Source organism: Balaenoptera ricei, chromosome X (assembly GCF_028023285.1).
Source record: "Balaenoptera ricei isolate mBalRic1 chromosome X, mBalRic1.hap2, whole genome shotgun sequence".
Lineage (NCBI taxonomy): Eukaryota > Metazoa > Chordata > Mammalia > Artiodactyla > Balaenopteridae > Balaenoptera > Balaenoptera ricei.
The window spans coordinates 62,682,782-62,699,105 of NC_082660.1; the positions used below are offsets into that span (position 1 = coordinate 62,682,782).

At 39.2% G+C, this 16,324-nt stretch overlaps 1 protein-coding gene across 1 annotated transcript in view; it reads left to right on the forward strand.

The window, feature by feature from the left end:
• The window catches only part of KIF4A (kinesin family member 4A), a 125,650-nt gene that overhangs the window by 34,337 nt on the left and 74,989 nt on the right, over window positions 1–16,324 (forward strand). Inside the window, exon 7 of the mRNA XM_059911463.1 lies at window positions 15,660–15,776. Coding sequence (XP_059767446.1) covers window positions 15,660–15,776 — 117 coding nt within the window. The remainder of the gene's footprint in view (window positions 1–15,659; window positions 15,777–16,324) is intronic.

Below are 16,324 nucleotides of genomic sequence, written 5' to 3' on the forward strand. Positions count from 1 at the left end.
CATCTCCACCAGTGAAGGGGCTTCCTAGTGTGTGGAAACTTTTCCTCCTTCACAGCTCTCTTCCAGAGGTGCAGGTCCCATCCCTATTCTTTTGTCTCTGTTTTTTCTTTTTTCGTTTGCCCTACCCAGGTATGTGGGGAGTTTCTTGCCTTTTGGGAGATCTGAGGTCTTCTGCCAGCGTTCAGTAGGTGTTCTGTAGGGGTTGTTCCACATGTAGATGTATTTCTGATGTATTTGTGGGGAAGAAGGTGATCTCCAAGTCTTACTCCTCTGCCATCTTGAAGGTCTCCTCCACCATTGATATCTTAATTACCAAAACGAATTGGTTATTTTTAGTGTCCATCTTACCTGACTTCTTTGTGGCATTGACACTTGAACATACCCTTCTTGAAACTCTTCTGGTTTGTGAATGTTCACTTTCCTAGTTCTTTTCTTAACTCAAACTATTCCTTTTCAGTCTCTTTTGCTTTTCTTCTTTCTGTTCCTAATAATATGCTAATTATTGTACTCAGCATCATTTCCTTGACAAGGAATGAGTACCCATCACCTGCTGTTAGTTCTTCCTTAGCAATATTGTGGAGGTTCACCCACTTGCAGTCTGTTCCTCCTGCCTCTGCAAAGTCCGTGCCTTACCCAGCACACCTGGTCAGGAGCCTCCTAACACTTTCACTCCTAGGAGGCATTCCTTCTAAATACCATAGCCATGTTAATCTTCTTAAAATACCACTTTGTCCATGACACCTCCCCTGCTTAGAAACTAAGTGGCACATCACTGCTTATAGGATGAAGTCGAAAAACCGTAGCTAGGCCTTCCAGAACCTTTGTACCCTGATCCCATTTACCTCCTCAGCTGTCTTTCACAGCTTTCCTGCCCACACTCTCCTCTCCAGCTACATGGCCTCCACAACATGCCCTGCTAATTCTGGCTTCTGTGTACTTTCATCACAGCTGTCTCCTCTTCTCTCCAGAATGAAGTCATTCTCCCCATCCCCCATCAAACTATCTACAACATAGCCATCTTTCAAGGTCCAACTTAAGTCTTGAGGTTTTCGATGTCACCTTTTGTAACCATTTCATCTTCTAATGTATTTCTTCTCCTCTAAAATTCTGTAGTACCAGGGGGCTCTCTGGTCATTTTCTGGCCCCTCTGTATTTTCAGCTTCATCTCCCAACACTTCCCCACAAACTTCAGGGATCCACCCACAGCAGTCTACTCATTGCTTTCCAAACAGTACTGTTGTTTCAGATCTCTGTGCTGTTGTATATGCTGGGTTTTTTCTTTTCCCTACTGCCTCAGAAACCTGGTTTCATCAAGCACCCCTGTTCCTCCTGTGTTTTTAACCTTTCCCTCTCTACTGGCTTTTCCCCCTCAGCATAGAAGCATACCAATGTGTTTCTCCCATTTTAAAACAAACAAAATCCTTGATCCTCCTCATACTACTGCTCTTTTCCCTTTTCCTTTCACTCTGCTTTTTTGGCAGCCCTCCATCCTCATCCCATTGAAACTGTCCCTGCCGAGATCAACCAATGACCTGAATAACTGAATCCATTAGGCTATTTTCAGTCCTCCTCTTACTTGGTGACTCCAATGTGTCTGACACCCTGCCCCTTCTTCTGGACAGTCTCATTCCTCCCGTGGATCTGTGACACTACCCTCTCCTGGGTTTCCTCTTACTTTTCTGAGGACTCTTTCTCCGGCTCCTCTTATTCCACCCACACACACTTGAAACATAGCCCAGGTTCTGTCCTGGGATTTTTTTCTTTCTCTTCCCACTGTTCAAGCCCATCACCTTGCTCCCTCCGCACCATCTTAAGTGGTCTCGCTCACTTAGATGCTTATAGCTCCTACCCATATGCTGCTGATCCCAAACCTCTATCTCCTGCCCATATCTTGCATCTACATTTCAGCCTATAAATGTAGTTGCCTGTGGGGCAATTTGTGAATGTCCCACAGGTACCTCCCATTCCACGTATCTGAAGCTGAACTCCCCATCCTTCCCTGCCTCTGTTAAACCTGCCCCTCCATTACCTGTATTCAATAATATCAACATTCCCCCAGTCACCCAAGCCAGAAACCAGGGTATCACTCCATACTCTTCCTTCACTCTGACTCCTCTTCCCAATCCCATCAGTCACCAAGTCCTGTCAGTCTTACTTTCTCATCTCTCAAGTCACTTTCTTTTCTCTAACCCTACTACCACTACCTTCGTTCAGGCCTTCATCGTTAGCTTATAGCATGCTTTCCAACTGGATTCCTTATCTTCAGCCAGGCACCTGTACAAGTTATCTACCAACCAGCAGCAGCATGTTCTCCCTAAACGGGATATCCCTGCTTAGAGCTCTTTTCAGAGCTCCTCGCTTTGTGCCACGCTGCTTAGCAAGGCCTTTGTGCTCTAGCCTTGCCTACCTGGCTAGCTTCCACTCTCCTCAGCCCTTTGTCAGAATCTGCCTAGCCATACTAAGTGTGCTATGTTCTTGCTTGTCTATGCGTCTTTGTACATCTTGCTCCTTCTGCTATAAATGCCTTCCCTCTGTCTTCACGTGGCTAATTCTATTTCGGCCTTCACTACTCAGCTCCAATTTCATCCCCTTGAACCACCTCCAGTTCTTTGACCCCCTCCAGTTCCTTCCACTCCCACCTCCCTCATCTAGTGCTTACCTCTTTCCTACACTAACACTACCCCAACTCTGTACTACAGTCATCACCTTGCCTGGCTGACTCCCAGTAGACAGCAAGCTAATCAAAAGGGGGAACTATGTCTTATTCATCTTTGAACCCCAGGGGCCTGGCATAGTGCCTGACATGTCATCATTAGCCCTCATTGAATGCCTAAGTTCTTTTTCCCTTTTGGTCTGACTGGTAATGCCTACTAATATTTCAGTTCACAGTTCAGATGTCACCCACCTATGAAACCTCTACTTTGGGTTGAAGTCTTTCCATCAGTTGGTGCTCCCATAGTATTTTTTTCCTAACACTTTATTATGAAAATTTTCAAAGATACAACAAAGTTGAAAGATTATACAGGAACATCCCTACACCTAGCATCTGGATTCCGCCATTAATATTTTACTATATTTGCTTTATATCTGTCCATTTATCCACTCATTAATCCACATTCTTTTTTAAAACGCATTTTTAAAGTAAATTGCACACATTAGTGCACTTTCTCCCAAATTCTTAAGCTTACATATTATTAACTGGAGCTTAATATTTCTTTAGATTTTTAATGTAAAATGTACAATGAAAAGCACAAATTTTAAGTGTATTGTAGCTGAATTTTGACAAATGCATTTACCTAAAAGCCTGTAATCCAAAGCCTTATCATGATATAGAAGATTATCTCTCTTCCCAGTCAGTTGTCACCCTACCACGTCTCACAGCATTCTCCCTTTTCACTGTAATTATATTTGTCTTTTTTTCTCATTAAACTTTGATTTCCTTGAAGGTAGTGACCAGTTCGTATTTTCTTACCACCTGTGCTAAGACTGTGTCTGACACACAGTAGGCGATCCATAACTGTTGTCTGGCCGGATATATGAATATCTGCCTTATTCCTGGAATATGAGTACATGTTGTATTCATCCTCTTTCTTTCTCGTCTCCCACATCCAAAAGGTCTCTTGGTCATGTCATATTTATGTCTTAAACACCTTCTATCTCCTTCATTCCTCTCCCATGGTTCCAGTCCTTAGCGATCGCTCAACTGAACTATTAAAATTACATCCTTGTACATGTCTCTTTGTGCACTGATGAGAAAGTTTCTTGATAGACACCCAGAAGTAGAATTGTTGGGTCATATTGTAATGAACGTTTTTTACTTTAGTAGGTATTGCAAAATCCTCTCTAAGGAGTTTATATCCTTTTACACACCCACCAGCAAATATTATTAATTTGATCATTTTTGCTAAATTGATGGATGCAAAATTTTATTGTTGTTGTAATTTATATGTTTTGATTTCTAGTAAGGTTGTCTTTTCAGTAAAGTTGCCAAATAAACCACAGGAAGCCCAGGACACGGATATACTAGGAATACAGGATACACAGGACATACTTATACTAAAAACTTATTTGTGTTTTATATGTCCTATATTGTTATCTGTTAAATTCTGTGAATGCCAACTCAAATACTTTGCTTCTTTTTCTATTGACTTTTTAGAAAATTAATTGGGAGAGGGAGTTCATATATTCTGGACATAAGTGGTGAGTTTTATGAGTTCCAAATATTTTGTCCCCATCTGTGGCACATCTTTTTACTAAGTGTATGATGTCTTTTGTCATATAAAGTGTTGGGTTTTTTATATAAATAGAATTTCAGTGTAGTCATACAGACATAAAGGCATTTCTCCTATGTTTTCTTCTTTAAAAAAAGGCTTAAATCTGTCTGGAATTTATAACTACGTGTGGTGTGAGGTAGCAACTTAGTTTTATGTTTTTCCATATGGATAGCCATCTTCCCCAACAGAATATATTAAATTGTCCATCTTTTCCTCAAAAAAAAAAAAAATAACCTCCTAACTGGTTTCTTAAACACCAGTTTTTTACTCCCAAATCTGCCTTCCAAATGACTACCAAAGTAATATTTCTGAAATCTAAATTTGATCATGTTTATTCCTTCTTTAAAACCTTTCATTTGTGTCCATCATCTACAATAGATGTTTTTAATCTGCCTTCTTTTTAAAGCAGAGGAACTCTTTTTAAAATGAAGTCTTAAAACAAATTCTAACAGCTGAAATAAATTTAAAAACAGATTTTAAATTCACATAAATTTATTTTGTAAGTTCAAATTTATAACATTGAGTAGGTCAATCTTCAAACAATAAGAATATTATAGCTATTTTTTTAAACTTGTGATTTTAATTTATATAGTCTTTTTTTTTAAATTAATTTATTTATTTATCCATGGCTGTGTTGGGTCTTCATTTCTGTGCGAGGGCTTTCTCTAGTTGTGGCAAGCGGGGGCCCCTCTTCATCGCGGTGCGCGGGCCTCTCACTATCGCGGCCTCTCTTGTTGCGGAGCACAGGCTCCAGATGCGCAGGCTCAGTAATTGTGGCTCACGGGCCCAGTTGCTCCGCGGCATGTGGGATCTTCCCAGACCAGGGCTCGAACCCGTGTCCCCTGCATTGGCAGGCAGACTCTCAACCACTGCGCCACCAGGGAAGCCCCTATTATAGCTATTTTTATGATAACAATTTCTTTCTGTCTATTGCATATCATAAAATTTTTCATGGTAGAAAAATGCAGTACATCCAGCAAAGGACTTGTATCTAGAATATATGAAGAACTCTCAAAACTCAATAGTAAAAAATAATCCAACTAGAAAATGAGCAAGACACGAACAGATATTTCACTGAAGAAGATATACAAACGGCAATAAGCACATGAAAAGATGTTCAACATCCTTAGTCATTAAGGAAATACAAGTGAAAACCACAAGGAGATTTCACTGTACACCTCTCAGAATAGCTAAAAGAAGAAATAGTAACAATACCAAATGCTGGCAAGAATGTGGTGAAATTGAATTTCTCATACATTGCACTATTGGACATTTATTCCTGAAAAAGTGTATGTTCACACAAAAACCTGTACGCAGATGTTCATCATAGCTGCTCTATTTGTAATAACCAAAAACTGGAAAAAACTCAAATGTCCACCAGCAGGTGAATGAATGGTTGAACAAACTGTGGTACATCCATGCCATGTAATACTATTTAGCAGTAAAAAGGAATGAACTATTAAAACAGACTCCTTGGATGGATTATTATTATGCTGAGTGAAAAAAAAAAGACTAGTCTCAAAAGGTTACATACTGTATATGCCGTTTATACATTCTTGAAATAACAAAATTATAGGCGAGAAAGCTTAATGATTGCCAGGGGTTGGGGATTGGAGGGTGAAGAGGTAGGTGTGCCTATAAAGGGCAGCACAAGAGAGCCTTGTGATGATAGTACAGTTCTATATCTTGATTTTGGTGATCATTACATGAAGTTATACATGTGATAAAATTACACAGAGCTACACGCACACACACACACACACACACAGAGTATGTGTAAAAATTGGTCACATCTGAATAACATCTGGGGATTGTGCCAATGCTAATTTCCTGGTTCTGATAGTGTACTATGGTTATGTGAGATGTTACCATTGGGGGAGGCTGGGTGAATGGTGCACAACACCTTGCTGTACATTTCTTTGCAGCTTCCTGTGAGTCTATAATTATTTCAAAATAAAAAGGTTTTTTTTAATGCAGTATAATGAAAAGTAACTTTTTCTCTTTCCCCAAATCCCTAGTCTATGTCTTTAGGCATTCTCTCTTTCTGTATAAATGGAAGCATACTATGCACTCTGTTCTAATCTACCCTGTATTTATGGAGATTGTTCCATATCAGTATATACATCTCTACTGTATTCTTTTTCATGTCCATATATTGTATAGATATGCCACTGTATTTATTATACCATTCCCCTATTGATAAACATTTAGGTTGGTTCCAGACTTTTGCTATTACACACTAGCTCCAGTGAACACTCTTAGTTCTTAGTATATAACATGATGGGGATTCTGGATGACAGCTACAATCTTATTTAAGGTTTTGTATCTATTTTTTCTATATTTTTTTCTTGTCACACATTATCAAGAAAATCCTGATTCATACTAATACATAATTATGAGTTATAAACATTTTTTAACAGCCCACTTTACAATCTCTTCAATTATTAAACTGATCTAGGAGCTTCAATGAGGAGTGATAGGACATTTAAATTCAATGTTGGATCACTAACGATATATTTCCTAATATGTTATGTAATAGCTATAAATGTCTAACAAGACACAAAGCTTACAAGAAGCACTGAAACCATCTTTTTTTTTTTTTTTAACATTTATTTTTTACTTTATTTTTTTTTTTAACATCTTTATTGAAGTATAATTGCCTTACAATAGTGTGTTAGCTTCTGCCTTATAACAAAGTGAATCAGTTATACATATACAATATGTTCCCATTTCTCTTCCCTCTTGCATCTCCCTCCCTCCCACCCTCCCCATCCCACCCCTCTAGGTGGTCACAAAGCACCGAGCTGATCTCCCTGTGCTATGCGGCTGCTTCCCACTAGCTATCTATTTTACATTTGGTAGTGTATATATGTCCATGACACTCTCTTACCCTGTCACATCTCACCCCACCCCCTCCCCATATCCTCAAGTCCATTCTCTAGTAGGTCTGTGTCTTTATTCCCGTCTTGCCACTAGGTTCTTCATGGCCTTTTTTTTTTTTTTTTTTTCCTTAGATTCCGTATATATGTGTTAGCATACTGTATTTGTTTTTCTCTTTCTGACTTACTTCACTCTGTATGACAGACTCTAACTCCATCCACCTCATTACAAATACCTCCATTTCATTTCTTTTTATGGCTGAGTAATATTCCATTGTATATATGTGCCACATCTTCTTTATCCATTCGTCTGTCGATGGACATTTAGGTTGCTTCCAGGTCCTGGCTATTGTAAATAGAGCTGCAATGAACATTGTGGTACATGACACTTTTTGACCTATGGTTTTCTCAGGGTATATGCCCAGTAGTGGGATTGCTGGGTCGTATGGTAGTTCTATTTGTAGTTTTTTAAGGAACCTCCATACTGTTCTCCATAGTGGCTGTATCAATTTACATTCCCACCAACAGTGCAAGAGTGTTCCCTTTCCTCCACACCCTCTCCAGCATTTATTGTTTCTAGATTTTTTGATGATGGCCATTCTGACCGGTGTGAGTTTTTTTTTTTTTTGAGTGCCATTGGCTAAGTGCTTCATATGCACCATCACAGTTTCTTTTTTTTTCCAGCTTTATTGAGATATTCTTGACATATAGCATATGTTACATTTAGGGTGTACAATGTGATGATTTGACACATGTATATGTTGTGAAATGGTTACCACAATAAGGTTGGTTAACATCTCCATCCCCTCACATGATTACCATTTTTGTGTGTGTGTGGTGAGAACATTTAAGCTTTACTCCCTTAGAACAAAGTAGTGGTTACCAGAGGGGAAGGGGTTGGGGAAAGATGAAATGGGTAAAGGGAATCAACTGTATAGTGATGGATGGAAACTAAAACTTTGGTGGTGAGCATACTGTAGGACATATAGAAGTAGAAATGTAATGTGCACATGAAACATATAATGATATAAACCAACGTTATCTCAATAAACTTTTTTAATAAAAAAAAGATTTAGTCTCTTAACAGCCATCAAGTACATAATACAGTACTGTTGATTATAGTCACCATGCTGTACTTGAGATACCCAGAAGTTATTCATCTAATAGCTGGATGTTTGTACTCTTTGACCAGCATCTTCCCATTTCCCCCACCCCTCAGCCTCTGGCAGCCACTATTCTACTCTCTTTCTATGAGTTCAGCTTTTTTTAAATTCCACATATAAGGTGAGGACACACAGTATTTGTCTTTCTCCATCTGATTTATTTCACTCAGCATGATACCCTCAGGGTCCATCTATGTTGCAAAAGGCAGGATTTTCTTCCTTTTTGTGGCTGAATAATATTTCTCTCTCTGCGTGTACCACATTTTCTTTATTCATTCATCCATCAATGGACAATTAGATTGTGAAACCATCTTTAATAGTATATCATAACATGTTGAGTTCCATATTCATTTGGTACCACACAACCAACTATGACGCAGTGATGAGCACATGAATTGAGTAACTGCCTCTGCCTGGTGTTTCAGTACAAGCTCATGTGCTACAGTGGTATAATTATCTGTACAGTTTTCCGTGAGTGTGCATGTGAACTGGGCAAAAGTCTAGTGCAAAGCCACAACCTTAAATTACACATTTGCAAAAAATTCAAACATATGTACAAATAATAGAGGTATTTTCAAAGACTGCAGAAAAATTAATTAACCTTGCTGTGCAAGATAATGTGTCGGTAGATTCTAACACAGTTTTGTGAAGCAATTAGACTCCAATAAAGATCTATTAAAAAAAAAGATTTGCTTTATAGCACATTGGAATGAGCCATTTAAATGCAGGTTTTTTTAAAAAACAATATAGGGTTTTTTTGTTTTTTGTCTTTGCTGCATCGTTGGGTCTTAGTTGTGGCATGCGGGATCTTTTGTTGCAGCATGCGGGATCTTCGTTGCGGCACGCAGGCTTCTCTCTAGTTGTGGCATGCAGGTTTTTCTCTCTCTAGTTGCGGCATGTGGGCTCCAGAGCACATGGGCTCTGTAGTTTGCAGCAGGCAGGCTCTCTGATTGAGGCACGGGGGCTCACTAGTTGTGGCGTGCAGGCTTAGTTGCCCTGTGGCATGTGGGATCTTAGTTCCCCGACCAGGGATCGAACCCATGTCCCCTGCATTGGAAGGTGGATTCTTTACCACTGGACCACCAGGGAAGTCCCTTAAATGCAGTTTTTAAAATAGTTAAAATAACGTTAAATAGCGGTGATGGTTGCACAACAGTGTGAATGTACTTAATGCCACTGAACTATACACTTAAAAACTGTTAAAATGGTACATTTTATGTTATATATATTTTACCACAATAGAAATAATTTTTAAAACAAAATCCAAATTACAGTTGCAGAAACTCTGCAGTATTTTTGTGGTTCCCTAAAGTATCCCTAAGGTTCTGAGGAACACAATTTGAAAACCACTGTCCTACAGGATAAACACAAATACCTGAGCATGACATATCTTTCATGCTTTTTATGATCTGTCCCTAACTGTCCTCTGGCCTCATTATTTGTTACTCTCTATCTCATAACTTGCATTATTTTCCTGTTGAACTCCCTGTAGTTCCTAAATGTATGATGCTCTCTCACAAATATGTGCCTTGACATGTTACTTCTCTGCCTGGAATGACCTTACATTCTTCTTTCCTACTCTTCCCTCCTCCATCAGCATTGTGCTAGTCATTCTTCACAGTTCAGCTCAAATTTTCAATTCCCACTCCTATGAGAACCCATTTTTACTATACTTACCTTTTCCTTTAACATTATATTTGCAATTATTTTTTGTTGGTGTGTCTATCTCCCTTTAGATTTTTAACTCCTCGAGAGTAGGGATTGTGACTTATTCATCTTTCTACCTCTAATGCCTAGCACAGTGCCTAGAATATTGAACATATTCACTAAATGATGATAAGGACTCAAATGTGTGGGGTGAGAAAAGAGGGAGAGTCCAGGATGTCACAGGTTTGTTGTTTGTTGGATGACTGGTTAGGTGGTGAGACAATGAAAAGGAACAGTGCTGGAAGTGAAATAGATTTGCACTGAAAGATGAATTCTGTGTTGTTCAAGTTTGTGTTATGCAGTGCCACGTGGGCACAGCCCACTGGAGGTTATTCAGTAGGCAGACAAAATATAGCTTTGGACGGTAGGAAAGAGGTCTGGTTTGGAGATGGGAATTTGAGGAAGTCATTAATATAGGTGTTTATTGGAACTCTAGGCAAGGATGAGATAGCCCAGGAAGAGTATATATAGTAAGCAAAGAGCCTAAGACAGTCCCAAGAGAATACCAACATTTAATGGGTAGGTATTGGAAAAACTATCCCATTAAGTAGACTGGAAATGGTTGAGAATGGGGGACACAGTAGTCACATGGCTCTGGAGGGGCGACGTGAGAGTTCAAGCTTTCTTTAAATATATTTTCTACCAACCCCATCTTTTCAGCCTCAAATCTCTCCTCTTTCCAAGGTACCTGGTGCCTCTAAGTGAGCAAATTTGCTCATTTCCATAGAGCATAGAGGTTAAGATCATGGACTTGGGAGCCAGACTGCCTCCATCTGAATCCTGACTCTGCCACTTATTAGCTATGTGACCTTAGGCAAGTTACCTAATCTCTTTGTGCCTCAGCTCTCGTATCTGTCAACAGACATAATCATACTTGATGCATACTTTATAGGACTATTGTGAGGATTAAGTAAGGTAATAAGTATAAAGTTCCTAGAACAGTATCTGGCTCATAGTAAACACTATATAAACTTAGCTGTTATTATCACTGTCGTGGTCATTACTGTCCCTCTGCAGGCACTTTAGATTGAGGCTCCTCCACCTTGCTGAGTCAGTTATTGCTTCTCTACCTGTGCTCTAAAAACACATTGAAAGCTCTTGTCTATGGATATTTCCTCTCCTGTGCTCTGTGTTCTTACGGGTTATTACTTTTTAAATTCCTTTTAGTGGTATCTTAGGGGGGAAAGAAATGCTGGTGGTCAGTTTCCTGTGTTTGAACAGAATTTCCTCTAATGCTCTCTGTGTTCTTTTTGTATATAATTTTATTTGTTACATTGGTTCCTATGAAGCTATATCAATTTTTTATTGGAATAATATGTGCCTAGATAATTACAATTTTATTTTTTGAAAGCCTTTCATACTTTTCCCTCTTTAGACTTTCTGTACCAGAAACTTAACTATCTTTTTTCCTGAATTTTAGAGATACGTTTTCTTACCATCTAGCATACTGATGTCTGACCATGCACCTCGGTCCCCTACAACCAGATTCTCATCATTTTACTTACATAATCAGTTCTTCCATGTGTGTCAACTTGAAGGCCAACTTCAAGATACTGCCATTTCCTTCTTCACTTGCAGTATCTTTTTGGTGAAGAAATTGTCATCAGAGTAGATAAGGAATTTATTGGGTGCTCTGCTTTCACTGTCATGTAACTTAGCAAATATCCAGATTATCTAAGTTCCTCTATCCTATTAATAATAACTTGGGCTTCCCTGGTGGCGCAGTGGTTGAGAGTCTGCCTGCCAGTGCAGGGGACACGGGTTCGGGCCCTGGTCTGGGAGGATCCCACATGCCGCGGAGCAACTGGGCCCGTGAGCCACAGCGACTGAGCCTGCGCGTCTGGAGCCCGTGCCCCACAACAAGAGAGCCCGTGACAGTGAAAGGCCCGCACACCGCAATGAACAGTGGCCCCTGCTTGCCGCAACTAGAGAAGGCCCTCGCACAGAAACGAAGACCCAACACAGACAAAAATAAAAATAAGTAAATAAATAAAAATTAAAAAAAATAATAATAATAATAACTTACATGTAGGTAGCACTTTATAGATCACATTTGATTTTTATCATAGCCTCATGAGGTAAGGTATGTATTACACCTGTTTTATGGATAAAGGAAAGTTTTAGTGGCTTGTCCAAGGTCACACACATTGATAAGTGGGAGAGGCAGAGTTTGAACTAAGATTCTATCTCCCAATCAAGTTCCTTTCCACTGTATCCCCTCTTAGTAGTTACTCCTGTAAGTCTTGTGATCTAGTGCAGTAATAGATCATTCCCCTTCTAGATAGGCAGACCATATCTATACTATCATATTACTTATGTTTTTCACCCTAATTTTCTTGGCTGTGCTACTTGCCTTAGGCTCATACATATTTTCTTCACATGTAGAGCAGGGTTTCTCAGCTGTGGCACTATTGACATTTTGGGTCAAACAATATTGGGGGGCAGGGACTGTCCAGGGCATTGTAGGGTGTTTAGTGGTATCCTTGCCCTCTACCCACTAGACGCCAGTAGCACTCCCCCTGACCTCACAGACTGTGGCAACCAAAATGTCTCCAGATATTGCCAAATGTCCTGCAGGAAGCAAAATTGTCCCCAGTTGAGAGCTGCTGCTTCGTTTCTCTTCTGCCTCGTTTTTCTCTCCTGTTACCAATATACCCTTTTATTCTAGTTGTGAAACCAATTGTAACATGCCTCCATGATACTTGTGAAGTTCTAGTCCCTTTTTAAAGTTAAAATCTCTACTTTATTATTTATTTGTTGCCCTAGTGAACAAATACCTGAAGCTGTTAAGTAGTATTCTTGATCCTCTCCTCACTTGGTCTGTTCTCAATCTTTTAGAGAGAAGAGGAACTTCTGGTCTTATAATTTTATCTGGGCATTTTCTCCATAGCCATCCTTGATTAGAACTTTTAAGTCTCTGCAGACATGTTCTTCCCAGTCTTTATGATATATAATCTCCAACCATGTCAAGAATTTTCTCTTAACAACAGGAAATCAAATGCTGTTTTGTGATGATTTCTTTCCAAAGGGACATTCATTTCCCTTGCTCCTATCTATTCCAAAACTCCAACTCTCATTTGAAGAAAAAAAAATCAGCCTTTTTATCCTTAAGTTTGTGCTTCTTGCTTAGATCATAGTAGCCATAATTTCTTCTCAAGGCTCATCTGGACTTTTATTGTTGTTCCTGTGGAACTATAGATGGACATTTTGCTCAGCAGGTTTGAAAAACCTCAGCAGTCTCTCCTTCACATCCTAGATGGGATATGGGCCAATAAGATGGCACAATGTTCTGTTTGGCTAAATGGGGGAAAGAAGAGAAAGGAGTGAACTAATATGAGGATTAGTATAGGCATTGGTGAGGTTTGATCAATCTCAGCAGGATCTCCTTCACATCCTGGATGGGATAAGTGGCCCTGAAAAATGGTACCCCTTCCAACTTGCAATAAAGGGAAAAGAAAGAGATAGTTGCTTGAGGGAATTGTTTTTGTTTTAGGTTGGGGAGATTTGAGCATGTGTATAGACTGAAAAGAAGGAATTCGTGAAGGAAAAATAAATTGAAGATCTAAGAAGGAGGGGGAAGATCGAGGGATCCAGGGTCCCTGGGAAAATGGAGGGAATAGAAACACTGGCAGAGGCTGAAGGGAAAATAAAGGTAGTCATTTCCTCCTCTGAAACAAGGAGAAGGACAAAGGAATCAGTAACAGCAAAGGAAAGACTGTGAAGTGAGGAGAGGGAAGGTTAGGGAGCCCTTATGAATAATTGATCACCATAATGTATTTGTTGAAATCATCTACTAATAGAGTGAAGGTAGATTTCCAGTCTTGGAAATGATGAGTGTTTAGAATAGCTGCTGTGGTGAAGGAAGAATGAAGAAGAGAAGATTGTCTATTGGCCAAGGGTTCAGCCAAGGTCAGATAGCGTGTTTTATAATGGATGGATCCAGTCCATTTCGTTATGTGACTTTCAGAAACTTACGTGCGCGCGCGCGCACACACACACACACACAGTTGGTTTAACCTAGGCCTGGGAATTGACATGGTAGGAATGGCAGAAGGTCATGGGTCTACTGAGTGCTTGGGAAAACATAACTGAAATGATTGACCGCAGGGAATAGGTAGTTTAAGGCCCAGGAAGGATGATCTACCGGGAGTATTAGAAAGTGTCAGTAGGGGCTTCCCTGGCAGTCCAATGGTTAAGACTCCGTGCTTCCACTTCAGGGAGCACTGGTTCGATCCCTGGTTGGGAAATTCAGATCCCACGTGCTACGTGGTGCAGCTGAAAAAAGAAAAAAGAAAGAAGAAAGAAAGCGTCAGTAAATTTGTAGCCACAATAAGGGTGAAGAACAGGATCCATGAAAGAAATGGAAGGATAGTAGTAGGATGCAGAGAGGAATTTTGGAGTTCAGGATCTTGTAGATATAATTGTTTCAGGTTATAAGGGAGTCCAAAGTACAGCTGAATAAGTAAAGTAGTACAGCACTAACAATAATGATGCCATTTATATATCATTTAACCTTGTTTTGTGCAAAGTATCTTGTTAACTCCCCACCACAACCTAACGAGGTGGGTAGATTTGCCTCATTTTATAGAGCAGCTTACCCAAAATCGCATAGCTAATCAGTGACAGAGCCAGGATTAGAACCTAGGTCTATCTGACACCATTGCCCATGCACTTAACCATTATACTACATAGACTTTCCATGATAAACATAACCATGGGTGGGTCAGGGGCTTTCAAGGGACCTCAGAGATTATTATAATGTTTAAAAAGTAAACCTTGGAATTTAAGAAGTGGAAAAGAACCTTTACTCTATTTAAAGCAATAAGAGGAAAGGTATTTCATTGTGGTATAATAGAAAAAGCATAGGATTTGACTGCAATCCTGAGATGGAATCTCAGGCCTACCACTTATCCGCTAGTGGTACCACTTGACCTTAGACAAGTCATTTAACCTTTGAGCTAGTTCTGTCATCAATAAACTGAAAATGATAGTTAAAATAATGATAATAATAAAAAATAGCTTTTAATGTAATTTCACAGCATTAATTTAAGCATTAAGTGTGATAATGTATATTAAAAGTGTGATAATGTATATAACCACTTGTAAATAACTATACACGTGGTTATTGTCATGGTGATCATTATCTGTCTCTCTGCTTTGTTTCCATGGGAAAGGGCAAGAAGTGCCAACAGACTCAATTGTGCATTCACCTTTGTCCTTTGAACTTTGCTTAACTGGAAGACCAACTGTTTGAAAGAGGAAGAGATGGAAAGAAAGTAAAATATCAGAGTGGATATCACCAACTTCTACCAGCATTATGTTTATTCCCATTTCTACCCATACCACCTAGGAAAAATATGGCCTGTTTCCCAAAGAGCATAAGAATATCTGATAAGACCACTAAAGATTTTTAAATACTGTTGTTTTTCATTTCTATAAAGCTTTCTGTTTGAAAAAAAAAGAGGCACTCTCAGAAAAGTGAACAAGATTAAGAGGTTTCTTTAAAATTGCTGATGTAATATTTCTATAGGGTCTTTATTTCTTATCTCTTTCTCAGGATAGGTATATGTTAGATGTTACCCAGGTAACATGGGTATATGTTACCAAGCAATTTAAATTTTGTTTCCTGCTATTAGGTATTAATATTAACCGAGGCCTCCTATGCTTGGGAAATGTAATCAGTGCTCTTGGAGATGACAAAAAGGGTGGCTTTGTGCCCTACAGAGATTCCAAGTTGACTCGACTGCTTCAAGGTAAGCCCAAAGTGCCTCTAAGAATAAGAGAGTAACTCAGAATGATAGTGCTGAGAAAGCAAAGATAGAACAGGTAAAAAGCCAGATTTTTGGACTATTACATACAGAGCTGTCTAGTTGATAAACAGGAGAGAGACCTGTTGGCAAGCAGGCTTCTAAGGTAATGGAAAAAATGTCTTCATATATGGCTTTGAGAGCCAAAAAATCTGTATGTAGCGTGTCAACTGTACTTAGTACTTTGTACCTGAAAATGAACTTAGTTACTGCCTTTATTACTGCTGATAAGCAGAATTCCCTAAGGAGTTAAGATCTACCTAGAGGGGGCATCCTAAGAAATTTTAATCCTAATAGTGACTCCTAACTTACTTGGCCCAGTAAGTTTTTTTTTGTTTTAACCTGATTAACTACTGAAGTCACAGTCTCTCTTAAGAACGAGGACACATGCAACAGGATTCTAAACTATATCATTTTATACAACAAAAATCTTAATGTTTTTATATTGACACAATAGGAAACTTGTAGATACTTAAGACTTTTTTTCTTACAGC